General features: G+C 41.2%; 2 protein-coding genes across 3 annotated transcripts in view; one reads left to right on the plus strand and one right to left on the minus strand.

Annotated features, from left to right (window-relative positions):
- LOC133560924 (uncharacterized) overlaps positions 1-2,512 on the minus strand; it is a 42,517-nt gene extending 40,005 nt beyond the window's left edge. For both annotated transcript variants that reach the window (XM_061913967.1, XM_061913966.1), the window contains exons 1-3: positions 2,359-2,512; positions 2,233-2,288; positions 2,098-2,158 (exon numbers count right to left, since the gene is read on the minus strand). In XM_061913967.1, the coding sequence (XP_061769951.1) occupies positions 2,098-2,158; positions 2,233-2,288; positions 2,359-2,360 (119 nt within the window). In that variant the 5' untranslated portion in view covers positions 2,361-2,512. The remainder of the gene's footprint in view (positions 1-2,097; positions 2,159-2,232; positions 2,289-2,358) is intronic.
- A 5,884-nt stretch (positions 2,513-8,396) lies between these two features.
- LOC133560928 (cAMP-regulated D2 protein) overlaps positions 8,397-27,853 on the plus strand; it is a 33,785-nt gene continuing 14,328 nt past the window's right edge. Inside the window, exons 1-5 of the mRNA XM_061913973.1 lie at positions 8,397-8,910; positions 12,138-12,339; positions 15,085-15,218; positions 21,649-21,776; positions 23,073-23,191. Of these exons, the coding sequence (XP_061769957.1) occupies positions 8,491-8,910; positions 12,138-12,339; positions 15,085-15,218; positions 21,649-21,776; positions 23,073-23,191 (1,003 nt within the window). The 5' untranslated portion in view covers positions 8,397-8,490. The remainder of the gene's footprint in view (positions 8,911-12,137; positions 12,340-15,084; positions 15,219-21,648; positions 21,777-23,072; positions 23,192-27,853) is intronic.

The raw sequence follows: 27,853 nt of genomic DNA on the forward strand, positions 1-27,853 counted from the left end.
TGTATATTTGATAATGAATAATACCAATAATTTACCTCTACCATTAAAGGCCTACTGAAATGAGATTTTCTTATTCAAACGGGGATAGCAGGTCCATTCTATGCGTCATACTTGATCATTTCGCGATATTGCCATATTTTTGCTGAAAGGATTTAATAAAGAACATTGACGATAAAGTTGGCAACTTTTGGTCGCTAATAAAAAGGCCTTGCCTGTACCGGAAGTAGCAGACGATGTGCGCGTGACGTCACGGGTTGTGGAGCTCCTCATATCCGCACATTGTTTACAATCATGGCCACCAGCAGCGAGAGCGATTCGGATCGAGAAAGCGGCGATTTCTCCATTAATTTGAGCGAGGATGAAAGATTCCTGGTTGAGGATAGTGAGAGTGAAGGAATAGAAAAAAAAAAAAAAAAAAAACTAGACGGCAGAACGATTCAGATGTTATTAGACAAATTTACTAGGATAATTCTGGAAAATCCCTTATCTGCTTATTGTGTTACTAGTGTTTTAGTGAGATTATATGGTCGTACCTGAAAGTCGGAGGGGTGTGGCAACGGGTGTGGTGACCGCCAGTGTCTTCGATGGAAGCCACATTTTTCTCGACGAGGCAAGGCAGCCGGGCTGAGATTCCCCCCCCCCCCTTCCACAGTGTAAGCATCCGACGGTCGGGGGCGGCCGGTTGCAGGAGGCAAGAGAGTCCGCAGCTGCCTCTTGGACAGGTACAGGAGTAATGACGTAAGCTCTCCGCTCATAACTACGGTAAGAGCCGACTTATTGCCACCATTTTCTCACGGAAACCTGCCGGCTAACATGTGGTAGGGAACCATGTTCGCTTGACCGCTTTGTTCCATTGTAAAGCTTCACCGTCATCTTTCGGGAATGTAAACAAGGAAACACTGGCTGTGTTTGTGTTGCTAAAGGCGGCCGCAATACACCGCTTCCCACCTCCATCTTTCTGCTGTGACATCTTCATTATTAATTGAACACATTGCAACAGATTCAGCAACACAGATGTTCATAATACTGTGGAATTATGCGATGGAAAAAGACAACTTATGGCTGTGAACGGTGCTGACCAAAATGTCCTCTACAATGCGTGACTTCACGCGCACGCGTCATCATACCACTAAGTTTTAGCATGATATTTCAGCGCAAAATTTAAAATTGCAACTTAGTAAACTAAACCGGCCGTATTGGCATGTGTTGCAATGTTAAAATTTCATCATTGATATACAAACTATCAGACTGCGTGGTCGGTAGTAGTGGGTTTCAGTAGGCCTTTAACAATACAGTTGTTCAAATGCAACAATACATACCGTATTTCCTTGAATTGACGCTGGGCATATAGTATGCGCCTGCCTTGAATTACTGCCGGGTCAAACTCGCTTCCCAAAATAATTAGCGCATGCTTAGTATTACCGCCTGGTCAAACTCGTGATGTCACGAGTGACACTTCCCCTGTCATCATTATCAAAATGGAGGAGGCTGATTTCAATACCGGTAATTTGAAATCCCATTAAAGGAAGATGATTAAGAGCTATTCAGTAGGATTTAAGGTCCAAGCTTACATCACACTCAAATTTTTACTACATGCCTTTGGTAAATGCCGGAGTGAGAAGAGGTTTTAAAATAATTGGCGCATGCTTACTTTTACCGCATGCCTTTGGTAAGCGCAGGAGTGACAAGAGGTTTTAAATTAATTACCGCCTCGGCGGCAATTTAAGGAAATACGGTATACATGATAACTGGAGATTCCAAAAGAACGAGAAGAGGAATAAAGAGAAGGAAGCTATATTTACCTTATAAATTGTTATAGTAACAACAGGTTAAGCTTTGGCAGTGTGCCATGTGTTACCCAGTTTACCCTAGGGCGGGCCGGCAACCCGTGGCTTTTAATGAATATCATCATTAAAACTACTAAAAGTTCATTTAGTGACAGGCACGTCACAAATATCACCGTAAAAGTGCTTAAGTGACAGGAAACTAAGAGAAAGGGGGAAATACAAACATGAACATGAACATAAACATTCAAAATGGCGTCAGGGAGTGAGGAGAAGAAAAGATTAAAACGTTTTTTTTGTTTTTTTTTTTTACCGTTCCAAAAAGTGGTTCATGTCCATCCAGCAAACCGAAAATGAATTTTCACCAACACTTCCTAAAAGCACAGTTTAAAAAAGGGGACCGTCAAAGATTAAAGATGTACTTTTAAAAGCAGCGCCATTTTCCTACCGTCAACTACAGGAAGTAGTATTGTGACAATAATTGGGAATATCTCCAAAGGAAACCTGAGGACAACACATTCAAATGAATGATAAAAATCATCATCATTATTAACTGAACTGTGAACGTTCTTACATTTTCTTCGTAATTCAAGCAAATATTTTTTTTTTGTTCGGTTAAAAGAAGGCCTTGCTGGAGCCGTCACGGCGCTAATGAGCGGCAGGTGCGGGATGACGTCACTGGGGAAACCGGAAGCTCAAACTGCCGACCAGAGCTTGGCTTAATGTAGCTTTGTGTAAATGTCCTTTTTAAACATTAAAAACATTTGTCGGGTATAGCAGGATGTTTTATGGTGACATTAAATCTGAATCTTTAGCAGATTTGTTGACAGATTTTAAATGGAGTTTACATGTAATTCCCTGCGTGGCCACTGGGTGTCAGTGTTCAGTTAAATGTACACGTCCTGCTCTCAATGGCAAACGTTGGGATATTGATACGGGCTCACCTTTTGTCGACAACGACACTAGAGAACAGATATCATCCAAACGTATTAGTGAAATAATAATAATAAAAAAGTAACAACATCTACAATACACAAACAACAATGTCAATATTGAAAAATAAGTACACAAATAAGTACACCAAAGCAACATTAAATGGCTCTCATTCAAATTTGTTGGCTTTTTGGCCCAAAAGATCTCGACTTAACTTCATAATTGAGAGTAAATGCAACCTGTGCTCCTTGACAACTAATAGTTAAATATATTATGATACTCCCCAATACAATATCCGTATTAACACACAATTACAGCACAACCGATAGAATAGATACCGGCACTTAACGGTACCAATTAATTGTACTTTTGTGTGTTTTAATTTTATTTTTTAAGACAACAATAAAAAATTTGCTGATAATTTTAACTCTGCTGTCCGTCTTGTTTTATTTTTACATTTGAGTCTCATCTGCAGTGCAGTTGCACATCCAACAAATAGGAATCAGTTGAATGTTGCGCCCTAATAAGTACTTACACTGTAAGTATTGTACTTATTACACACCAGCTTAGTTGTTGTTTTCATTATCAAATTTGGAGGGGTTGAAATCGCCGCGTAAAATTGCTAAAGCTCACAGTAGCCTCTCTATAGCAAATTAGTATCAAGCTAGCATATTTCGAAAGTGCCTGAATTTACGTTGGAGTGTTGTATGTATAATGTAGTAATAGACACCTTCAAAACAATATGTAATATGTCCAATGTACACACTGCAAGTACATATAATGTAGTAACAGACACTTTCAAAACAATATGTAATATGTACAATATACAATGCAAATATATATATATATATATATATATATATATATATATATATATATATATAAAATGTAGTAACAGACACCTTACTAACAATATGTAATATGTACAATATACACACTGCAAGTATATATATAATGTAGTAACCAACACCTTCATTATAATATTTAATAAGTACAATAACCTGTATTTACCCTATTTTGATCATTTTAGTCATTGCCATTACTAATTCCTTGGTTTCCATTGCAACGCACTTCCAACTCCTGACAACAAATATGTGTTCCTACTTCCGGAAACAAACCCAAGTGTGTCTTCTAATCATGGTAACAGAAAAACAAAGACGACTATTTTTTGAGACAAATGAGGATTCACAAACATATCTTAATATACGGAAGAGGAAGTAGTGCTTCTAGAAGTGAGCCCGAAGGAAGAGTGAAACGTTGGAGCGGACAGAAGCTAAGAGAGTGAGGTGAAAGTGACTCAAAGCTGCAAATGTGGAAATTGAAGTCATGCTCGTTCAACATAAATGGATTGCTTACCCAAATAAACGGGAAAAAAAGAAGCCAGCTTATCTCTTTCCGTAGTTAGCTTTTACAGCTAATACCGAAGCACGCTGACGTGTTAGCACGCTGGAAAAATAGTTCCTCATTGTTCACTCTTGCAATAACAATGTCACTACAGTTTGGTTATTATATAGGTTACTAATGTAAAGAAAGTATTGTTGACGGTTTTCAATGCATTTTAGAAGTCATTTAGAGGTCAAATGAATGTATTGCTAGCCACCAAGAACAAGATGATTTAGAATGCAAAAAAAAAAAAAACCCTTTCAAAAAGATTGTGAACTATAGGCAAAATTCCTCAAAAAGTGCAATTCCCCAAAAAGTGGGTTCAACTAAACACTACTAAGTTAAACATTGCAATACACCAGGGGTGTCAAACGTATGGCCCCCAAGCTGGATCAGGCCCAGGAACAGGTTTTATGTGGCCCACGTGATGAGTTTGCCAAGTTTTAAAAAAAAACATTTTTTTTTACAAAAGAAACTGCTGTTCCAAATGTGTCCACCGGGTGTCACAATAGCAATTCGGTTAGGCACGCAAACGGTTTATACAGTACACAGAAAAAGGGTGACTGTGGCTCCTCCTCCTCGATCCACGTGAAAACTAAAACCTTCCGTTTTATGTTTTCCTTTTTCAACCCATCATCATTTGGTCCCCCCAAAAAATGCATAAAGTTTGGTTCTTTTATGAATTTATTATGGGTCTACTGAAAATGAGAGCCAATCTGCTGGGTCAAAAGTATACATACAGCAATGTTAACATTTGCTTACATGTCCCTTGGCAAGTTTGACTGCAATAAGGCGCTTTTGGTAGCCATCCACAATCTTCTGCTTGAATTTTTGACCACTCCTCTTGACAAAATTGATGCAGTTCAGCTAAATGTGTTGGTTTTCTCACATGGACTTGTTTCTTCAGCATTGTCCACACGTTTACGTCAAGACTTTGGGACATCTGCATTTAATCACGTTTCATCAAACATAAATTAACCTTGTTACCCTAGGGCAGGGTTCGGCAACCCAAAATGTTGAAAGAGCCATATTGGACCCAAAATACAAAAACAAATCTGTCTGGAGCCGCAAACAAATTAAAAGCCACATTACATACAGATAGTGTGTCATGAGATATAAATTGAATTAAGCGGACTTAAAGGAAACTAAATGGGCTCAAATATAGCTACAAATGAGGCATAATGATGCAATATGTACATACAGCTCGCCTAAATAGCATGTTAGCATCGATTAGCTTGCGGTCATGCCGTGACCAAATATGTCTGATTAGCACTCCACAGAAGTCAATAACATCAACAAAACTCACCTTTGTGCATTCATGCACAATGTGCACAAAATGAGACGGAAAAAGAAGTAGCATAGAACACGTCCTAGAAAGTCAGAGAAAGTTACACATGTAAACAAACTACGGTGAGTTCAAGGACCGCCAAAATTAGTAGGACAAACCGGCGCTCGGCAAATACTCGAATCAGTGTGCCTTATAACAATTAGGGAGGTGAGTGTCATGTTTGTCCTCCTACAAAAAACATATTAAAACAAAACAAACATTTTTAATAAATTTTTGAAAAAGCTCCAGACAGCCATTAGGGCGGCGCTAAAGAGCCGCATAGTTGCAGGTTGCCGACCCGCCCGAGGGTAAACCAGGTAACACATGGCACACTGAAAAAGCTTAACCTATTTTTCTATAACAATCTACAAGGTTAAAATAGCTTCCTTCTTCTCGTTCTTTTGTATTTGTAGTTATCATTATGTCTATGTATTGTTGCATTTGAACAACTGTATTGTTAGTAATAGAGGTCAATTATTGGTATTATTCATTATCAATAGTGCTATTTCTATTGGTATTTGTATTGCTCCATTTGTAGTGTAATAATGCTCATTGTCATTATTGTATTATTTATTTCACTAACTGATCCTTTGCTATCACTTTTACCATCACATTCGTACATATCACATTTGCTGATGTTGCCCTATTGTTGTTGTTATTGTTGTGTTTGCTGTTGTTGTTTTTGTCTCTCTGTCTAATCCCTCGCTTTTCCCCACAATTTCATCAATCAATCAGACAATATTTATTTATATAGCCCTAAATCACAAGTGTCTCAAAGGGCTGCACAAGCCACAACTACATCGGCGGTACAGAGCCCACATAAGGACAAGGAATAACTCACCCCAGTGGGTTGTCGGTGACAAGGACTATGACAAACCTTGGAGAGGACCGCATATGTGGGCAACCCTCACACCCCTCTAGGGGAGACCGAAAGTAATTTCGCCCCTCTGTCTTCCATTTTTATCTTTCTATTCCCTCCTGCTCCGGCCCGGCTGCTGCAAATGATAACATAAATACATTTAATAAAGTCAAAATACAAATAAGGCAACAAGACAAGTATCCCACACTTTTCTTTTGTAAAGTAAATTTGTACAGCCAAATTTGTACATCTACATCAACTAAAAACGCTGTTTCCATATGAGTTGGGGAATTGCGTTAGATGTAAATACAAACGGAATACAATGATTAGCAAATCATTTTCAACCCATATTCAGTTGAATATGCTACAAAGACAACATATTTGATGTTCAAACTGATAAACATTTTTTGGGGGGGCAAATAATCATTAACTTTAGAATTTGATGCCAGCAACACGTGACAAAGAAGTTGGGAAAGGTGGCAATAAATACTGATAAAGTTCAAGAATGCTCATCAAACACTTATTTGGAACATCCCACAGGTGTGCAGGCTAATTGGGAACAGGTGGGTGCCATGATTGGGTATAAAAACAGCTTCCCAAAAAATGCTCTGTCTTTCACAAGAAAGGATGGGACGAGGTACACCCCTTTGTCCACAACTGCGTGAGCAAATAGTCAAACAGTTTAAGAACAACGTTTCTCAAAGTGCAATTGCCAGAAATTTAGGGATTTCAACATCTACGGTCCATAATATCCTCAAAAGGTTCAGGGAATCTGGAGAAATCACTCCACGTAAGCGGCATGGCCGGAAACCAACATTGAATGACCGTGACCTTCGATCCCTCAGACAGCACTGTATCAAAAACTGACTTCGATCTCTAAAGGATATCACCACATGGGTTCAGGAACACTTAAAAAAAACACTGTCACTAAATACAGTTCGTCGCTACATCTGTAATTTCAAGTTAAAGCTCTACTATGCAAAGCGAAAGCCATTTATCAACAACATCCAGAAACACCACCGGCTTCTCTGGGCCCGAGATCATCTAAGATGGACTGATGCAAAGTGGAAAAGTGTTCTGTGGTCTGACGAGTCCACATTTCAAATTGTTTTTGGAAATATTCAACATCGTGTCATCCAGACCAAAGGGGAAGCGAACCAACCAGATTGTTATCGACGCAAAGTTCAAAAGCCAGCATCTGTGATGGTATGGGGGTGCATTAGTGCTGAAGGAATGTGTAAGGTACACATCTGTGAAGGCACCATTAATGCTGAAAGGTACGTACAGGTTTTGGAACAACATTTGCTGCCATATAAGCGCCGTCTTTTTCATGGACGCCCCTGCTTATTTAAGCAAGACAATGCCAAGCCACATTCAGCACGTGTCACAACAGCGTGGCTTCGTAAAAAAAAAGAGTGCAAGTACTTTCCTGGCCCGCCTGCAGTCCAGACCTGTCTCCCATCGAAAATGTGTGGCGCATTATGAAGCGTAAAATACGACAGCAGAGACCCCGGACTGTTGAACGACTAAAGCTCTACATAGAACTAGAATGGGAAATAATTCCACTTTCAAAGCTTCAACATTTAGTTTCCTCAGTTCCCAAATGTTTATTGAGTGTTGTTAAAAGAAAAGGTGATGTAACACATTGGTGAACATGCCCTTTCCCAACTACTTTAGCACGTGTTGCAGCCATGAAATTCTAAGTTACTTATTATTTGCAAAAAACAATAAAGTTTATGAGTTTGAACATCAAATATCTTGTCTTTGTAGCGCATTCAATTGAATATGGGTTGAAAAGGATTTGAAAATCATTGTATTCCGTTTATATTTACATCTAACACAATTTCCCAACTCATATGGAAACGGGGTTTGTACAAAACATTCTTTAAAATGTGTCTCCTTTCTTTCCAAAGCACAACGTGGACCGGAGCGATGCTCGTAAAGTGGAACCACTTCAGTGACTAAAACCAGGTGACTCTTGATCCAATTAGGAAAAGTGACGCCGGCGTGCTCTCAATTACGTTCCTGCATGAAGGCCCTGAGAGTCCGTGGACTCGTGCACAATCCCACAGAGGCACTTTTGTCCGATGAATCTTAACGAGCCGCTGCAGAAATTGGAGTCACAAGTCTGAGGCAGCAGGCCCGTGGGGAGATTCGGGACTCCGCTGGGACATGAGACGTGAAACTAGACCTCCGGTTGCGAGATGGGGAGCTGGAAGTGTTTGATGCTGTTGTGCACGTTTCCTTTGGCGCTGGCCTGGAAAAGTGACGATGACCTTGTCAGTTTCCTGAGAGAACTGGACCCTGGACTCATGACGCGGGATGAGCCGTTTATCTTCAACCCGGACGCCGAGATAAACTCCCGTGAAGCTTCGGCGCGGGCGGACGTCAGCGCGACCACCGGGCCGGTGGTCAAGACCCAGAGTGGCCAAATCAAAGGGATTAGCGCGGACAAGGCCCACATATTCTACGGGATTCCATTTGCAGACCCCCCGGTCGGGGATTACCGCTGGAAGCCTCCCAGACCTGTGAGTCCTTGGAATGGGGTTTACGACGCCACCTTCCCCAGGGCGCAGTGCGTGCAGGGCTGCAGAGGACCGATCGCTGCGGAATGTCCTCAAAATGTAAGAAGTACTTATGTTGTTCTGCAGAGACTCACTGGTACTCCTGGAGAATTATGTGCTGTTACGAAACCCAAAACCAGGGAAGTTGGCACGTTGTGTAAATGGTGAATAAAAACGGATTAAAATGACTTACAAATCCTTTTCAACTTATATTCAATTGAATAGACTGAAAAGACAAGATATTTAATCAGGGTTAGGGGAGTCAGGCAGGCCAGTCTAGTACTTGCACTCTTTTACTATGAAGCCATGCTTTTGTAACACATGGTTTGGCATTGTCTTGCTGAAATAAGCAGGGGCGTCCATGATAACGTTGCTTGGATGGCAACATATGTTGCTCCAAAACCTGTATGTAACTTTCAGCATTAATGGTGCCTTCACAGATGTGTAAGTTACCCATGCTTTGGGCACTAATGCACCCCCATACCATCACAGATGCTGGCTTTTACACTTTGCGCCTAGAACAGTCCGGATGGTTCTTTTCTTCTTTGTACCGGAGGACACGACGTCCACAGTTTCCAAAAACAATTTGAAAAGTGGACTCATCAGATCACAGAACACTTTTCCACTTTGCATCGGTCCATCTTAAATGAGCTCGGGCCCAGCATAGCTGGTGGCGTTTATGGGTGTTGTTGATAAATGGCTTTCGCTTTGCATTGTGGATTTTAATTCAAATGGCCCGCTGCATAGCTTAAAGTGGGACAAGCACATACATTAAAACGCCCCACCACCTACTTTAACGGAACCGTCTGCATAATTTAAAGTGGCTCGCCACATAATTTTAAATGGCCCATCACATAATTTAAAGCACCTTGCCGCATTATTTTAGGTGGACTTCTGCATAATTTAAAGTGGTTCGCCACATAACTTAAAATGGCCTAACACATAATTTATAATGGCCTGCTATATAATTTAAAGTTGCTCGAGGCATCATTTTAAATGCCCCACCACCTACTTTAACGGAGCCTGCCGCATAATTTAAAATGGCTCGCCACATAATTTAAATTGACCGACCACATAATTTAACGTACCTTGCCGCATTATTTAATGTGGCCTGCTGCGTAATTTAAAGTGGCTCGCCACATAATTTAAAATGACCAATCACATAAATAAAATACCATGCCGCATAATTTAAAGTGGACTTTTCCATAATTTAAAGTGGCTCGCCACATAATATAAAAATGTCCCATCACATAATTTAAAGTACTTTGCCGGATAATTTAAAGTGCCCTACTGCATAATTTAAAGTGGCTCGCCACATAATTTAAATTTGCCCATCGCATAATTTAAAGTACCCGGTGCATAATTTAAACTGACCTGCTGCATAATTTAATGTGGCTCGCCATATAATTTTAAATGCCCCACCACCTACTTTAATGGAGCCTGCCACATAATTTAAAAGGGCTCGCCACATAATTTAAAATGGCCCAAAACTTAATTTAAAGAACCCCGCCGCTTAATTAAAAGTGGCCAGCTGCGTAATTAAATTTTGGCCTGCCGCATAACTTATAGTGGCTCGCCACATAATTTAAAGTATCTCACTGCATAACTTACCGTGGCTCGCCGCATAATTAAAAGTGGGCTGAAGCATGTTTCAAAGTGGCCCGCTGCCAAGTTAAAAGTGGGATGAAGCATAATTCAAAGTGGCCTGCTGCATAATTAAAAATGGACCGTCGCTTTATTTATCGTGGGCGAGCGTATAATTCAAAATGCACTGCCACATTATTTAAAGTGCCCCGCCACTTAATTTGATGTGGCCTGCCGTACAATTTAAAGTGGCCTGCAAAAGCCTGGAAATAAAATACTAATTATTTGAAGTTCTTCCACGTTAAACTGTATGACTTCTGAGTCCAAAACAGGTTTTCCGTCAGCTTGTTGTAAAATAATGAAAGGACGGTTGAGTCAAATAAGAACCATTTTACATTTATATGGTTTCACTTTTGGGTTTGAGGTCATGAGCACTTTTGTTGTAACTATGAAACTAAAACATACTTGCAAGTACTTAGAAAGTATTTTTAAAACGACCCTTAGAGGGCGCCACAGTTGTCAGTCACAGTGGATGTACGGACTAGTCTATTCCACTGTGTGCCTCAGGGGGCAGTAATGAGTCGCGCTTTCAATTCTCTGAAATTACTATTGGGTGGTTTTGTCGGGAGATTAAACATGATTGCGAACATTCTAATATCATCCATTTCGTTTGTTGTCGCAGTTTTCCAACTTGTGTTGTTTTTCCTGAGCGTGGTGTGGTCTTCTTTCCACTTCCTGTTTGTCTCTCATTTCGTGCTTATCTTATCTTGCCTAAACGCTGAGTGGCATTCGGGATTTGTGCACATCCTGCAGCTGCAGAAGTTCCCCTAGCTGCACTTTTTCTCATTAGATACATGTTTACCTGCCCTTACCCCGGCTGTCTCTGCATCCTGGGGTCACAGTTTGTCACTGTTGTCACTATTGACCTATATTCAGTCAATTAATAAACCTTTAAGGCCCAAGCCGTTTGTTTAGTCCATAAGTACACATATGTGTACTTCATGTTTAATGACATGCTAATTCTTATTTTTACACTTTTTTCCCCCCCAAATTCCATTGTATGTTATACTCTTCTGACACCACCAGATGGCAGTATAAGTGTCCACATATGTCACTATTGGCCTATATTCAGTCTATAAATAAATCTTTAAGGCCCAAGCTGTTTGTTTACATGCTTTTTTCAAAAATAATTTATCTTTGCTATGTGCGCTTATTGGACCCTAATTAGCCCTGTCATGAGGTGGTGACTTGTCCAGGGTGTACGCCACCTTCCGCCCGATTGTAGCTGAGATAGGCACAAGCTCCCCCAGCAACTCCAAAGGGAATAAGCGGTAGAAAATGGATGGATGGACCCTAATTAGAATAAAAACTAAGAATCATCTTTTGATATGATGTACTTAGTCCATAAGTACACATACGTGTACTTCACGTTTAGTGAAATGCTAAACCTTTTTTTTTTACACTTTTTTTTCCCAAATTCTATTGTATGTCACTCTTCTGACACCACCAGATGGCAGCATGTGTGTCCACATATGTGGCCATAAGACCCCAATTCAGTAGTGTACACAATTTTGGAAATAAGAGCTAAAAGGTGCTGTCCACGCATGTGGCCACCTAAGCCTTTAGAAGTTAATTAAGATGCTACCGTCACATTTGGGACTTGAAAGGTTGAAAAAAAAAGTTTTCATAACGTCCCCTTTTAGGTCAGCGAGGACTGCCTCTATCTGAACATCTTCGTCCCTCTGGACGTCAACTTCGACTCCCCGCCACAAAGTCCACTTCCGGTGATGGCCTGGATCCACGGAGGGGATTTCATTGCCGGTTCGGCCTCCAAGCCGCTGTACGACGGCCGCTTCTTGAGCAACTTCAGCCGCACTATCGTCGTGAGCCTGGAATACCGACTGGGTGAGAGCTGGCGGTGTCTATTGCAAAATACTGGGAATGTCTGGTTGTAGTTAACCCGCTTGCCACACACACTGGGCACATGGGAAAAGTCACTAACCAGTGGAGATCCTCCAAATGTGCTGAATGTTAGGTTCCGGGCACCCGAAAATCTTAAAATGATTAACCCTCCTCGTCCTCTCACGCAAGATCCACCCAATAATGTGGCAATTTGAATACTTTCCCTAAAACCTTAAGACCCAAACTTTTTTTTTTACATGCTTTATTTTATTTCTCTTTGCTATTTGGGCTTATTGGACCCTAATTAGAATAAAAACTAGGAATCATCTTTTGATATGATGTACAAACCCCGTTTCCATATGAGTTGGGAAATTGTGTTGGATGTAAATATAAATAGAATAATGATTTGCAAATCCTTTTCAACCCATATTCAATTGAATGCCCTACAAAGACAAGATATTTGATGTTCAAACTCATAAAGTTAATTTTTTTTTGCAAATAATAATTAACTTAGAATTTCATGGCTGCAACACGTGCCAAAGTAGTTGGAAAAGGGCATGTTCACCAATGTGTTACATCACCTTTTCTTTTATCAACACTCAATAAACATTTGGGAACTGAGGAAACTAATTGTTGAAGCTTTGAAAGTGAAATTATTTCCCATTCTTGTTTTATGTAGAGCTTCAGTCGTTCAACAGTCCGGGGTCTCCGGTGTCGTATTTCATAATGCGCCACACATTTTCGATGGGAGACAGGTCTGGACTGCAGGCGGGCCAGGAAAGTACCCGCACCTATTTTTTTGCGAAGCCACGCTGTTGTAACACGTGCTGAATGTGGCTTGGCATTGTCTTGCTGAAATAAGCAGGGGCGTCCATGAAAAAGACGGCGCTTAGATGGCAGCATATGTTGTTCCAAAACCTGTATGTACCTTTCAGCATTAATGGTGCCTTCACAGATGTGTAAGTTACCCATGCCTTGGGCACTAATGCACCCCCATACCATCACAGATGCTGGCTTTTGAACTTTGCATCGATAACAGTCTGGATGGTTCGTTTCCACTTTGGTCTGGATGATACGATGTCGAATATTTCCAAAAACAATTTGAAATGTGGACTTGTCAGACCACAGAACACTTTTCCACTTTGCATCAGTCCATCTTAAATTATCTCGGGCCCACAGAAGCCGGTGGCGTTTCTGGATGTTGTTGATAAATGGCTTTCGCTCTGCATCGTAGAGCTTTAACTTGCACTTACAGATGTAGCGACGCACTGTATTTAGTGACAGTGGTTTTCCTAAGTGTTCCTGAGCCCATGTGGTGATATCCTTTAGAGATTGATGTCGGTTTTTGATACAGTGCCGTCTGAGGGATCGCAGATCATGGTCATTCAATGTTGGTTTCCGGCCATGCCGCTTACGTGGAGTGATTTCTCCAGATTCTCTGAACCTTTTGATGATATTATGGACCGTAGATGTTGAAATCCCTAAATTTCTTGCAATCGCACTTTGAAAAACGTTGTTCTTAAACTGTTTGACTATTTGCTCACGCATTTGTGGACAAAGGGGTGTACCTCGCCCCATCCTTTCTTGTGAAAGACTTAGCAGTTTTTTTGGGAAGCTGTTTTTATACCCAATCATGGCACCCACCTCTTCCCAATTAGCCTGCACACCTGTGGGATCTTCCACTTCCAAATAAGTGTTTGATGAGCATTTCTCAACTTTAGCAGTATTTATTGCCACCTTTCCCAACTTTTTTGTCACGTGTTGCTGGCATCAAATTCTAAAGTTAATGTAGCATATTTAACTGAATATGGGTTGAAAATGATTTGCAAATCATTCTATTCCGTTTATACTGTATTTACATTAAACACAATTTCCCAACTTATATGGAAACAGGGTTTGTACTTAGTCCATGAGTACACAAATGTGTACTTCATGTTTAGTGACATGCTAATTCTTATTTTTAAACTTTTTTCACCAAATTCCATTGTATGTTGTACTCTTCTGACACCACCAGATGGCGGGATAAGTGTCCACATAAGTGGCCATAAGACCCCAATTCAGTAGTGTACACAATTTTGGAAATAAGAGCCAAAAGATGCTGTCCACGCATGTGGCCACTAAGCCTTTAGAGGTGTTAATCTACTCACCAAATATAATGCAGAGGAAGGAACACATAAAAACAAATAAAAAATGTATTTACATACATGTTAACTTATAAATTACAACTCAAAAAATTATAAGAATATGCATCTTTTGTACCGTATCTGTCGACAAAAACTAAGTTGCAAATGAAAACAGCTTTACCATTTTAGTCATAATTTTTGCGCTTAAGAAATTTCTTGATGACTTTAGTTATTTTGCTATTGTCAATACTGCCACATGTGGTGGAAAAGTATATTACAACTGAGTATGGACCACAGCTGATTTAACAGATTCGCAGCCCGACAAGGGGCCCCCATGGTTAGGAAACTGTTCTATGCTACTCTGGCTCTAACTAGTGGTTGAGGGGTGGAATTACACTTCTATTAAGCTTTGTTTGGTTTACAAAAGTGTTTTAAAAGAACAGGTTGACAGTTTATAGAAATATGGCCTTTATAAAAGGGAGTCAATGGGGGACTAACGGGTCCTGGGAACTTTAATGTTTACTCACTCACTAACTCCAGCTCAACTCTTGTGGTTGTATTTAACCTTAGGTCTCAGGTCGGTCACGTTGGGGGGTCATTAAAAGTCTAAAACTTATGTTTTAAGGTGCTTTCGGGTTCCTTGTGTCCGGCAAAGACCCTAGCACAGCTGCTGTTGGGAACTACGGCATCCTGGACCAGCAGGCGGCCCTGCTCTGGGTCCAGAAGAACATCGGCGTGTTTGGGGGGGACTCCAGCAAGGCAAGTAGGCACACACACACACACACACACACACACACACACACACAGAGGAAGCAATGGAAGTGTAAGTGTGAGAAGTGTAAGTGAAAGAAGTGTGAGTGAGAAGTGTGAGTGTGAGAAGTGTAAGAAGTGTAAGTGTAAGAAGTGTAAGATTTGTAAGTGTAAGAAGTGTAAGAATTGTAAGTGTAAGAAGTGTGAGTGTAAGAAGTGTAAGTGTAAGAAGTGTAAAAATAAGAATTGTAAGTGTAAGAAGTGTGAGTGTAAGAAGTGTAAAAATAAGAATTGTAAGTGTAAGAATTGTAAGTGTAAGACATGTGAGTCAAAGTGTAAGAAGTGTCAGTGTAAGAAGTGTAAGTTTAAGAATTGTAAGTGTAAGACGTGTGAGTGTAAGTGTAAGAAGTGTAAGAAGTGTGAATGTAAGTGTAAGAAGTGTTAGTGTAAAAAGTGTGAGTGTCAGTGTAAGAAGTGTACGTGTAAGAAGTGTGAATGTAAGTTTAAGAATTGTAAGTTTAAGAAGTGTGAATGTAAGTGTAAGTGTAATTGTAAGAAGTGTGAGTGTACGAAGTGTAAGTGTATGAATTGTAAGTGTAAGAAGTGTAAGTCTAAGTGTAAGAAGTGTAAGTGAAAGAAGTGTAAGTGTAATAATTGTAAGTTTAAGGAGTGTAAATGTAAGTGTAAGTGTAATTGTAAGAAGTGCTAGTGAACAAAGTGTAAGTTTATGAATTGTAAGTGTAAGAAGTGTAAGTCTAAGTGTAAGAAGTGTAAGTGAAAGAAATGCGAGTGTAAGAAATGTAAGTGTAAGAAGTGTAAGTGTAAGAAGTGTGAGTGTAAGAAGTGTAAGTGTATTAAGTGAAGTGTGAGAAGTGAGTATAATAACTGACTGTAAGAAGTGTGAGTGTAAGAAGTGTGAGTGTATTAAGTGTGAGTGTAATAAGTTTGAGTGTAAGAAGTGTAAGTGTAAGAAGTGTAAGTGTGAGTGTAAGAATTGTAAGTGAAAGACGTGTGGGTGAAAGTGTACGAAGTGTGAGTGTAAGAAGTGTAAGTGTAAGAATTGTAACTGTAAGAAGTCTGTAAGTGTAAAGAGTGTAAGTTTAAGAACTGTAAGTGTAAGAAGTGTGAGTGTAAGAATTGTAAGTTTAAGAAGTGTGAATGTAAGTGTAAGAAGTGTAATTGTAAGAAGTGTGAGTGTAAGTGTAAGAAGTGTTAGTGTAAGAATTGTAAGTTTAAGAAGTGTAATTGTAAGAAGTGTGAGTGTAAGAAGTGTAAGTGTATGAATTGTAAGTGTAAGAATTGTAAGCGTAAGTGTGTAAGTGTAAAGAGTGTAAGTTTAAGAACTGTAACTGTAAGAAATGTGAGTGTAAGAATTGTAAGTTTAAGAAGTGTGAATGTAAGTGTAAGAAGTGTAATTGTAAGAAGTGTGAGTGTAAGTGTAAGAAGTGTTAGTGTAAGAATTGTAAGTTTAAGAAGTGTAATTATAAGAAGTGTGAGTGTAAGAAGTGTAAGTGTATGAATTGTAAGTGTAAGAAGTGTAAGTGAAAGAAGTGTGAGTGTAAGAAGTGTAAGTGTATGTGTAAGAAGTGTGAGTGTAAGAAGTGTGAGTGTAGGAAGTGTGAGTGTAAAAAGTGTAAATGTAAGAAGTGTGAGTGTAAGTTTAAGTAGAAGAAGTGTAAGAGTAAGAAGTGTAAGTGTAAGAAGTGTAAATGTAAGAAATATAAGTGTACAAAGTGTGTAAGTGTAAAGAGTGTAAGTGTAAGAAGTGTGAGTGTAAGAATTGTAACTTTAAGAAGTGTGAATGTAAGTGTAAGAAGTGTAATTGTAAGAAGTGTGAGTGTAAGTGTAAGAAGTGTTAGTGTAAGAATTGTAAGTTTAAGAAGTGTAATTGTGAGAAGTGTTAGTGTAAGAAGTGTTAGTGTATGAATTGTAAGTGTAAGAAGTGTAAGTGAAAGAAGTGTGAGTGTAAGAAGTGTAAGTGTATGTGTAAGAAGTGTGAGTGTAAGAAGTGTGAGTGTAAAAAGTGAGTGTAAGAAGTGTAAGTGTGAGTGTAATAAGTTTGAGTGTAAGAACTGTAAGTGTAAGAAGTGTGAGTGTATTAAGTGTGAGTGTATTAAGTGTGAGTGTAATAAGTTTGAATGTAAGAAGTGTAAGAGTAAGAAGTGTAAGAGTGAGAAGTGTAAGTGTAAGAAGTGTAAGAGTAAGATGGCGGCGCCCGGACGGGCTGCGCTCTCGAGGAGATCCTGCTAAAGATGGAACATTTGGCAGAAATACCGGACAATTCCACAAACTTTATGGCTGGCTCACATCGTGGTCACTCCGTGATCACGTACGACCGCCAGACACTTCTGGATGTGGACACATCGGGCCGTTTTGGACTGATAGACGCGGGCGTGCTAAACATGCTAACTAGCATTGGAATACATCGGCGGCTACATCCAGCGGCCTGTGAAGCAGGGGAGTCCAGTAGCAGCGGGGGCCGTCTACGGAGCAGACGCCAGCGGTGTGATCGGAAACGCGGATGCCGAGCGGGGCTAAAAACAAAGCAGAAGGCTAATCCCCACAGAACACCACTTTCCTCCATCCCAAAGACGGATTTAGATGGAAAATGCGAGACTACTGGTCTGGGTAAGGAGTCTGTTAAATTAGAACAAGTTTTTTCTGCTTTGAGTGTTTCAGAGTTAGACATGTGTTTTACTGAGGTGGCTAACCATGATGCGTGCAGTTTATCAAAGCAACAAACAAACAATCGGAAAATCCCCGTTACTGAGGTGGCTAACCATGATGCGTGCAGTTTATCAAAGCAACAATCAAACAATCGGAAAATTCCTGTCGTATCAATTCCTAGATATGGTCGTAACTATACTAAATGCACCGGGCATAATAAACACAACATTATTAATATTGCTACTACGGATAATTTGATCAAAAACTCCCTAAAACAGCCCACTACCTATAATATAGGTTTTTTAAACATAAGATCATTGTCTCCTAAAACGTTGTTAGTTAATGATATTATCAGAGACAACAATCTTAACGTCATCGGTCTCAGCGAAACCTGGCTTAAACCAAACGACTTTTTTGCGCTAAATGAGGCATGTCCTCCTAACTTTACACATGCGCATATTGCCCGTCCGCTCAAAAGGGGTGGGGGGGTTGCACTAATATACAACGAAAACTTTAACCTTAGTCCTAACATAAATAATAAATATAAATCGTTTGAGGTGCTTACTATGAGGTCTGTCACACCGCTGCCTCTACACCTGGCTGTTATCTACCGCCCCCCAGGGCCCTATTCGGACTTTATTAATGAATTCTCAGAGTTCGTTGCTGATCTAGTGACACACGCCGATAATATAATCATAATGGGGGACTTTAATATCCATATGAATACCCCATCGGACCCACCGTGCGTAGCGCTCCAGACTGTAATTGATAGCTGTGGTCTCACACAAATAATAAATGAACCCACGCATCGCAACGGTAATACGATAGACCTAGTGCTTGTCAGGGGCATCACCGTTTCCAAAGTTACGATACTCCCGTATACTAAAGTATTGTCTGATCATTACCTTATAAAATTCGAGGTTCAGACGCATGTTCGTCAAACTAATAATAATAATAACTGCTATAGCAGCCGCAACATTAATACAGCCACAACGACAACTCTTGCTGACCTACTGCCCTCGGTAATGGCACCATTCCCAAAGTATGTGGGCTCTATTGATAACCTCACTAACAACTTTAATGACGCCCTGCGCGAAACCATTGATAACATAGCACCGCTAAAGTTAAAAAAGGCTCCAAAAAAGCGCACCCCGTGGTTTACAGAAGAAACTAGAGCTCAGAAATTATTATGTAGAAAGCTGGAACGCAAATGGCGCACGACTAAACTTGAGGTGCACCATCAAGCATGGAGTGATGGTTTAATAACTTATAAACGCATGCTTACCTTAGCTAAAACTAATTATTACTCAAATCTCATCCGCATTAATAAAAACTATCCAAAATTTTTGTTTAGTACGGTAGCATCGCTAACCCAACAAGGGACTCCTTCCAGTAGCTCAACCCACTCAGCTGATGACTTTATGCAATTCTTTAGTAAGAAAATTGAAGTCATTAGAAAGGAGATTAAAGACAATGCGTCCCAGCTACAACGGAGTTCTATTAACACTGACACGATTGTATATACGGCGGATACTACCCTCCAAAATACTTTCTCTCGTTTTGAGGAAATAACATTAGAGGAATTGTTACAACGTGTAAATGGAATAAAACAAACAACGTGTTTATGACCCTCTTCCTGGGAAACTTATCAAGGAGCTCTTTGTATTATTAGGGCCATCAGTGCTAAATATGATAAACTTATCACTTTCCTCGGGCACTGTTCCCCTAGCATTCAAAAAAGCGGTTATTCATCCTCTTCTTAAAAGACCTAACCTCGATCCTGACCTCATGGTAAATTACCGACCGGTGTCTCACCTTCCCTTTATTTCAAAAATCCTCGAAAAAATTGTTGCGGAGCAGTTAAATGAACACTTAGCGTCTAACAATCTATGTGAAACCTTTCAATCCGGTTTCAGGGCAAATCACTCCACGGAGACAGCCCTCGCAAAAATGACTAATGATCTATTGCTAACGATGGATTCTGATGCGTCATCTATGTTGCTGCTCCTCGATCTTAGCGCTGCTTTCGATACCGTCGATCATAACATTTTATTAGAACGTATCAAAACACGAATTGGTATGTCAGACTTAGCCCTGTCTTGGTTTAACTCTTATCTTACTGATAGGATGCAGTGTGTCTCCCATAACAATGTGACCTCGGACTACGTTAAGGTAACGTGTGGAGTTCCCCAGGGTTCGGTCCTTGGCCCTGCACTCTTCAGCATCTACATGCTGCCGCTAGGTGACATCATACGCAAATACGGTATTAGCTTTCACTGTTATGCTGATGACACCCAACTCTACATGCCCCTAAAGCTGACCAACACGCCGGATTGTAGTCAGCTGGAGGCGTGTCTTAATGAAATTAAACAATGGATGTCCGCTAACTTTTTGCAACTCAACGCCAAAAAAACGGAAATGCTGATTATCGGTCCTGCTAGACACCGAACTCTATTTAATAATACAACTCTAACATTTGACAACCAAACAATTAAACAAGGCGACACGGTAAAGAATCTGGGTGTTATCTTCGACCCAACTCTCTCCTTTGAGGCACACATTAAAAGCGTTACTAAAACGGCCTTCTTTCATCTCCGTAATATCGCTAAAATTCGCTCCATTCTGTCCACTAAAGACGCTGAGATCATTATCCATGCGTTTGTTACGTCTCGCCTCGACTACTGTAACGTATTATTTTCGGGTCTCCCCATGTCTAGCATTAAAAGATTACAGTTGGTACAAAATGCGGCTGCTAGACTTTTGACAAGAACAAGAAAGTTTGATCACATTACGCCTGTACTGGCTCACCTGCACTGGCTTCCTGTGCACTTAAGATGTGACTTTAAGGTTTTACTACTTACGTATAAAATACTACACGGTCTAGCTCCATCCTATCTTGCCGATTGTATTGTACCATATGTCCCGGCAAGAAATCTGCGTTCAAAGGACTCCGGCTTATTAGTGATTCCCAAAGCCCAAAAAAAGTCTGCGGGCTATAGAGCATTTTCCGTTCGGGCTCCAGTACTCTGGAATGCCCTCCCGCTAACAGTTCGCGATGCCACCTCAGTAGAAGCATTTAAGTCTCACCTTAAAACTCATTTGTATACTCTAGCCTTTAAATAGACTCCCTTTTTAGACCAGTTGATCTGCCGTTTCTTTTCTTTTTCTTCTATGTCCCACTCTCCCGTGTGGAGGGGGTCCGGTCCGATCCGGTGGCCATGTACTGCTCGCCTGTGTATCGGCTGGGGACATCTCTGCGCTGCTGGTCCGCCTACGCTTGGGATGGTTTCCTGCTGGCTCCGCTGTGAACGGGACCCTCGCTGCTGTGTCTTGGATCCTCTTTGGACTGGACTCTCGCGACTGTGTTGTATCCATTGTGGATTGAACTTTCAGTATCATGTTAGATCCGCTCGACATCCATTGCTTTCCTCCTCTCTAAGGTTCTCATAGTCATCATTGTCACCGACGTCCCACTGGGTCATTATTGTCACCAATGTCCCACTGGGTGTGAGTTTTCCTACCGAGGATGTCGTGGTGGTTTGTGCAGCCCTTTGAGACACTAGTGATTTAGGGCTATATAAGTAAACATTGATTGATTGAGTGAGAAGTGTAAGAGTAAGAAGTGTAAGAGTAAGAAGTGTAAGAGTGAGAAGTGTAAGTGTAAGTATAAGAGTAAGAAGTGTAAGTGTAAGAAGTGTAAGTGTAAGAAGTGTAAGTGTAAGAAGTCTGAGTGTAAGAAGTGTAAGTGTAAAAAAGGTGTGCTCTGTGTCAGGTGACCTTGTTCGGGGAGAGTGCAGGTGCTCAGTCAGTAAGTGTGCACTTGATGGTCCACAGCAGCGCGCCGCTCTTCCAACAGGCCGTCCTGCAGAGTTTACCTTTCTCCATCCCACTCAAGAGCAGGTGGGCTGAGCTTCACCTGCATCTCATCACTCTACACATTACATCACATCACATTACATTACATTACTTTAGATTAGATTGGGTTACATTAGATTAGTTTATATTAGGATATGTTAGGTTGGATTAGATTGGGATAGGTTAGATTAGATTTAGATTACATTAAATTAGATCGGATTAGATTATGTTTTATTAGGTTTGACTAGATTAGATTACAATAGGTTGGATTAAATTAGATTAGATGACGTTGGTTTAGGTTACATTAAATTAGATTAGGTTAGATTAAATTATATAATTTTACATTATATTTATATTATATTAGAGTAGATTGGGTTAGAATAGGTTAGATTAGATTACATTTAGACTACATTAGATCAGATTAGACTAGATTAGGTAATATTAGGTTTGACTAGATTAGATTACATTAGATTGCATTAGGTTGGATTAAATTAGATTAGATGAAGGTGGTTTAGGTTTGATTAAATTAGATTGGATTATATTATATTATTTCATGTTATATTTATATTATATTATATTAGATTAGATAAAGTTAGGATAGGTTGGATTAGATTACATTTAGACTACATTAGATTAGATCAGATTAGGTTTGACCCAATTACATTACATTATATTAGATTAAATTACATTAGATGAGATCAATTTAGGTGGGATTAGATTATTTTGGATTATATTATATTAGACTGGAGTAGACTACATTATATTATATTAGATTAGGTTGGATTAGATTGGCTGAGGCAATATTAGATTAGTTTAGACTATATTAGTTTAGAAGAGGTTAGATTAGGTTAAATTATATCAGGTTAGATCAGATTACACTAGAATAGGTTATATTATATTACATTACATTAGATTAGGTTAGATTGGATTAAACCAGATTAGATAATTTTTTATTATGTTGTATTAAATTTGATTAGGTTTGGTTAGATTGGATTAGGTCGTATTAGATTTGGTTGGATCGGATTAGGTTAGATTAGATTAGGTTAGGTTAGGTCAGATTTGATTAGGTTAGAATAAATTATATTAGATTCAATTAGGATACAATAAATTATATTATATTATATTAGATTATGTTGGATTATATCATGTTAAATTAGATTAGGTTAGGTTATGTTAGATACGATACGGTTAGAATAAATTCCATTATATTTGATTAGATTACGTTAAATTGGATTGGATTAGATTATATTAGGTCAGGGGTGTCCAAGGATGTATTTTAACACAGCGCAACAAATAGAACAACAAACAATAACAATAAAACAAGGTTGTTGATCCCCTCAGACAGGACGCCCTGAAGCTGGGAAAAGACTTTGCCAAGACGACCAAGTGTTCCGTCCGCAACGTGGTCTGCTTGCGCTCTCTCACACCGCAGGCCGTGCTGGAGGCGCAGATGAAAACAAGTAGGAGGGCGTAATCTTGGGCACACTTTTAGCAACACTATTGCCTAGCAGACGCTCGATACAGTGGCAAGGAACACCATGTCAATTAAATTCAACCACCTTTGATACTGCTTGTCCTCATTAGGGTGAAAAGTCAGACGGAGCCCCAAAGTTAGGGTACAAGACTCCGGCCACTGGATGTAGTCTGGTTGGCTTCACAATCACGTTTTACTCACGCCGTAAGATTTAAGAACTATTTAGTAGTTAGCTGTGGTATCTTGTCATTATTAATGGCAATTTGAGTGTCAAATTGTATATTTTGATGTTAGCCATCATTAGTGTCAAATTGTATATTTTGACATTAATCATTATTAATGTCAACTTTTACATGTTTAATGTTAGTCATCATTAATGTCAAATTGTACATTTTTAATGTTAGTCATCATTAGTGTCAAATTGTATATTTTGAGGTGAGCAAAATGTAAAATTGTACATTTTGACGTGAATCATCATTAGGGTTTAATTGTATATTTTCGACATTAGTCATCATAAATGTGAAATTGTACATTTTGACGTTAACATAAATGTCAAATTGTATATTTTGACGTCAATCATCATTAATGACAAACTGTATATTTTGATTTGGAATTACACCAAAATGAACCCAGATTTCCCTCGCCCGGACGTGGGTCACCGGGGCCCCGCTCTGGAGCCAGGCCCGGAGTTGGGGCACGATGGCGAGCGCCTGGTGGTCGGGCCTGTCCCCATGGGGCCCGGCCGGGCACAGCCCGAAGAGGCAACGTGGGTCATCCCTCCAATGGGCTCACCACTCATAGGAGGGGCCATAGAGGTCGGGTGCATTGTGAGCTGGGCGGCAGCCGAAGGCAGGGCACTTGGCGGTCCGATCCTCGGCTACAGAAGCTAGCTCTTGGGACGTGGAACGTCACCTCACTGGGGGGGAAGGAGCCTGAGCTAGTGCGCGAGGTAGAGAAGTTCCGGCTGGATATAGTCGGACTCACCTCGACGCACAGCAAGGGTTCTGGAACCAGTTCTCTCGAGAGGGACTGGACCTTCTTCCACTCTGGCGTTGAGAGGCGACGGGCTGGGGTGGCAATTCTCGTTGCCCCCCTGCTCAAAGCCTGCACGTTTGAGTTCAACCCAGTGGACGAGAGGGTAGCTTCCCTTCGCCTTCGGGTGGGGGGACGGGTCCTGACTGTTGTTTGTGCTTACGCACCAAACAGCAGTTCAGAATACCCACCCTTTTTGGGTACACTCGAGGGAGTACTGGAAAGTGCTCCTCCGGGTGATTCCCTTGTCCTACTGGGAGACTTCAACGCTCATGTTGGCAACGACAGTGAAACCTGGAGAGGCATGATTGGGAAGAATGGTCACCCGGATCTAAACCTGAGTGGTGTTTTGTTATTGGACTTTTGTGCTCGTCCCGGATTGTCCATAACAAACACCATGTTCAAACATAAGGGTGTCCATATGTGCACTTGGCACCAGGACACCCTAGGCCGCAGTTCAATGATCGACTTTGTAGTTGTGTCATCGGATTTGCGGCCTTATGTTTTGGACACTCGGGTGAAGAGAGGGGCGGAGCTTTCTACCGATCACCACCTGGTGGTGAATTGGCTGCGATGGTGGGGGAGGATGCCGGACAGACCTGGCAGGCCCAAGCGCATTGTGAGGGTCTGCTGGGAACGTCTGGCAGAGTCTCCTGTCAGAGAGAGTTTCAATTCACACCTCCGGGAGAACTTTGAACATGTCACGAGGGAGGTGCGCGACATTGAGTCCGAGTGGACCATGTTCCGAACCTCTATTGTCGAGGCGGCTGATTGGAGCTGTGGCCGCAAGGTTGTTGGTGCCTGTCGTGGCGGTAATCCCAGAACCCGTTGGTGGACACCAGCAGTGAGGGATGCCGTCAAGCTGAAGAAGGAGTCCTATCGGGTTCTTTTGGCTCATAGGACTCCGGAGGCAGTGGACGGGTACCGACGGGCCAAGCGGTGTGCAGCTTTAGCGGTCGCGGAGGCAAAAACTCGGACATGGGAAGAGTTCGGGGAAGCCATGGAAAACGACTTCCGGACGGCTTCAAAGCGATTCTGGACCACCATACGGCGCCTCAGGAAGGGGAAGCAGTGCACTATCAACACCGTGTATGGTGCGGATGGTGTTCTGCTGACTTCGACTGCGGATGTTGTGGATCGGTGGAGGGAATACTTCGAAGACCTCCTCAATCCCACCAACACGTCTTTCTTTGAGGAAGCGGTGCCTGGGGAATCTGTAGTGGACTCTCCTATTTCTGGGGCTGAGGTCGCTGAGGTAGTTAAAAAGCTCCTCGGCGGCAAGGCCCCGGGGGTGGATGAGATCCGCCCGGAGTTCCTTAAGGCTCTGGATGCTGTGGGGCTGTCTTGGTTGACAAGACTCTGCAGCATCGCGTGGACATCGGGGGCGGTACCTCTGGATTGGCAGACCGGGGTGGTGGTCCCTCTCTTTAAGAAGGGGGACCGGAGGGTGTGTTCCAACTATCGTGGGATCACACTCCTCAGCCTTTCCGGTAAGGTTTATTCAGGTGTACTGGAGAGGAGGCTTCGCCGGATAGTCGAACCTCGGATTCAGGAGGAACAGTGTGGTTTTCGTCCTGGTCGTGGAACTGTGGACCAGCTCTATACTCTCGGCAGGGTTCTTGAGGGTGCATGGGAGTTTGCCCAACCAGTCTACATGTGCTTTGTGGACTTGGAGAAGGCATTCGACCGTGTCCCTCGGGAAGTCCTGTGGGGAGTGCTCAGAGAGTATGGGGTATCGGAATGTCTTATTGTGGCAGTCCGCTCCCTGTATGATCAGTGTCAGAGCTTGGTCCGCATTGCTGGCAGTAAGTCGGACACGTTTCCAGTGAGGGTTGGACTCTGCCAAGGCTGTCCTTTGTCACCGATTCTGTTCATAACTTTTATGGACAGAATTTCTAGGCGCAGCCAAGGCGTTGAGGGGTTCTGGTTTGGTGGCCACGGGATTAGGTCTCTGCTTTTTGCAGATGATGTAGTCCTGATGGCTTCATCTGGCCGGGATCTTCAGCTCTCACTGGATCGGTTCGCAGCCGAGTGTGAAGCGACCGGAATGAGAATCAGCACCTCCAAGTCCGAGTCCATGGTTCTCACCCGGAAAAGGGTGGAGTGCCATCTCCGGGTTGGGGAGGAGACCCTGCCCCAAGTGGAGGAGTTCAAGTACCTAGGAGTCTTGTTCACGAGTGGGGGAAGAGTGGATCGTGAGATCGACAGGCGGATCGGTGCGGCGTCTTCAGTAATGCGGATGTTGTATCGATCCGTTGTGGTGAAGAAGGAGCTGAGCCGGAAGGCAAAGCTCTCAATTTACCGGTCGATCTACGTTCCCATCCTCACCTATGGTCATGAGCTTTGGGTCATGACCGAAAGGATAAGATCACGGGTACAAGCGGCCGAAATGAGTTTCCTCCGCCGGGTGGCGGGGCTCTCCCTTAGAGATAGGGTGAGAAGCTCTGCCATCCGGGAGGAGCTCAACGTAAAGCCGCTGCTCCTCCACATTGAGAGGAGCCAGATGAAGTGGTTCGGGCATCTGGTCAGGATGCCACCCGAACGCCTCCCTAGGGATGTGTTTAGGGCACGTCCAGCTGGTAGGAGGCCACGGGGAAGACCCAGGACACGTTGGGAAGACTATGTCTCCCGGCTGGCCTGGGAACGCCTCGGGATCCCCCGGGAAGAGCTAGACGAAGTGGCTGGAGATAGGGAAGTCTGGGCTTCCCTGCTTAGGCTGCTGCCCCCGCGACCCGACCTCGGATAAGCGGAAGATGATGGATGGATGGATGTATATTTTGATGACAGAATAATGTCAAATTGTATATTTTGACATTAGTCATCGATAATGTCAAGTTGTACATTTTAACATTAACATAAACGTCAAATTGTATATTTTTACATTAACATGAATGTCAAATTTTTAATTTTGACGTTAACATAAATGTCAAATTGCATATTTTGACATTAGTCATCATAAATGTCAAATTTTAAATTTTGACGTTAATCATCATTAATGTCATATTGTATATTTTGACATTAATCATTATTAATGCCAACTTTTACATGTTTAATGTTAGTCATCATTAATGTCAAATTGTACATTTTTAATGTTAGTCATCATAAGTGTCAAATTGTATATTTTGACGTTAGCAAAATGTAAAATTGTACATTTTGACGTTTATTATTATTGGTGACAAATTGTATATTTTGACGTTTATTATTATTGGTGACAAATTGTATATTTTGATATTAGTTTTCATGAATGTAAAATTGTATATTTTGCCATTAAAATAAAAGTCAAATTGTACATTTTGACATGAATATAAATGTCTAATTGTATATTTTTACATTAACATAATTGTCAAATTGTATATTTTGACGTTAACATAAATGTCAAAATGAACATTTTGACGTCAATTGTCATTAATGTCAAATTGGATATTTTTACATTAGTCATCATAAATGTGAAATTGTATATTTTGACATTAACATAAATGTGAAATTGTACATTTTGACGTTACATGAATGTCAAATTGCATATTTTGACATTAGTCATCATAAATGGGAAATTGTATATTTTGACATGAACATAAATGTCAAATTGTACATTTTGACGTTACATAAATGTCAAATT

This window comes from Nerophis ophidion, linkage group LG10, assembly GCF_033978795.1.
Source record: "Nerophis ophidion isolate RoL-2023_Sa linkage group LG10, RoL_Noph_v1.0, whole genome shotgun sequence".
Classification (NCBI taxonomy): Eukaryota; Metazoa; Chordata; class Actinopteri; order Syngnathiformes; family Syngnathidae; genus Nerophis; species Nerophis ophidion.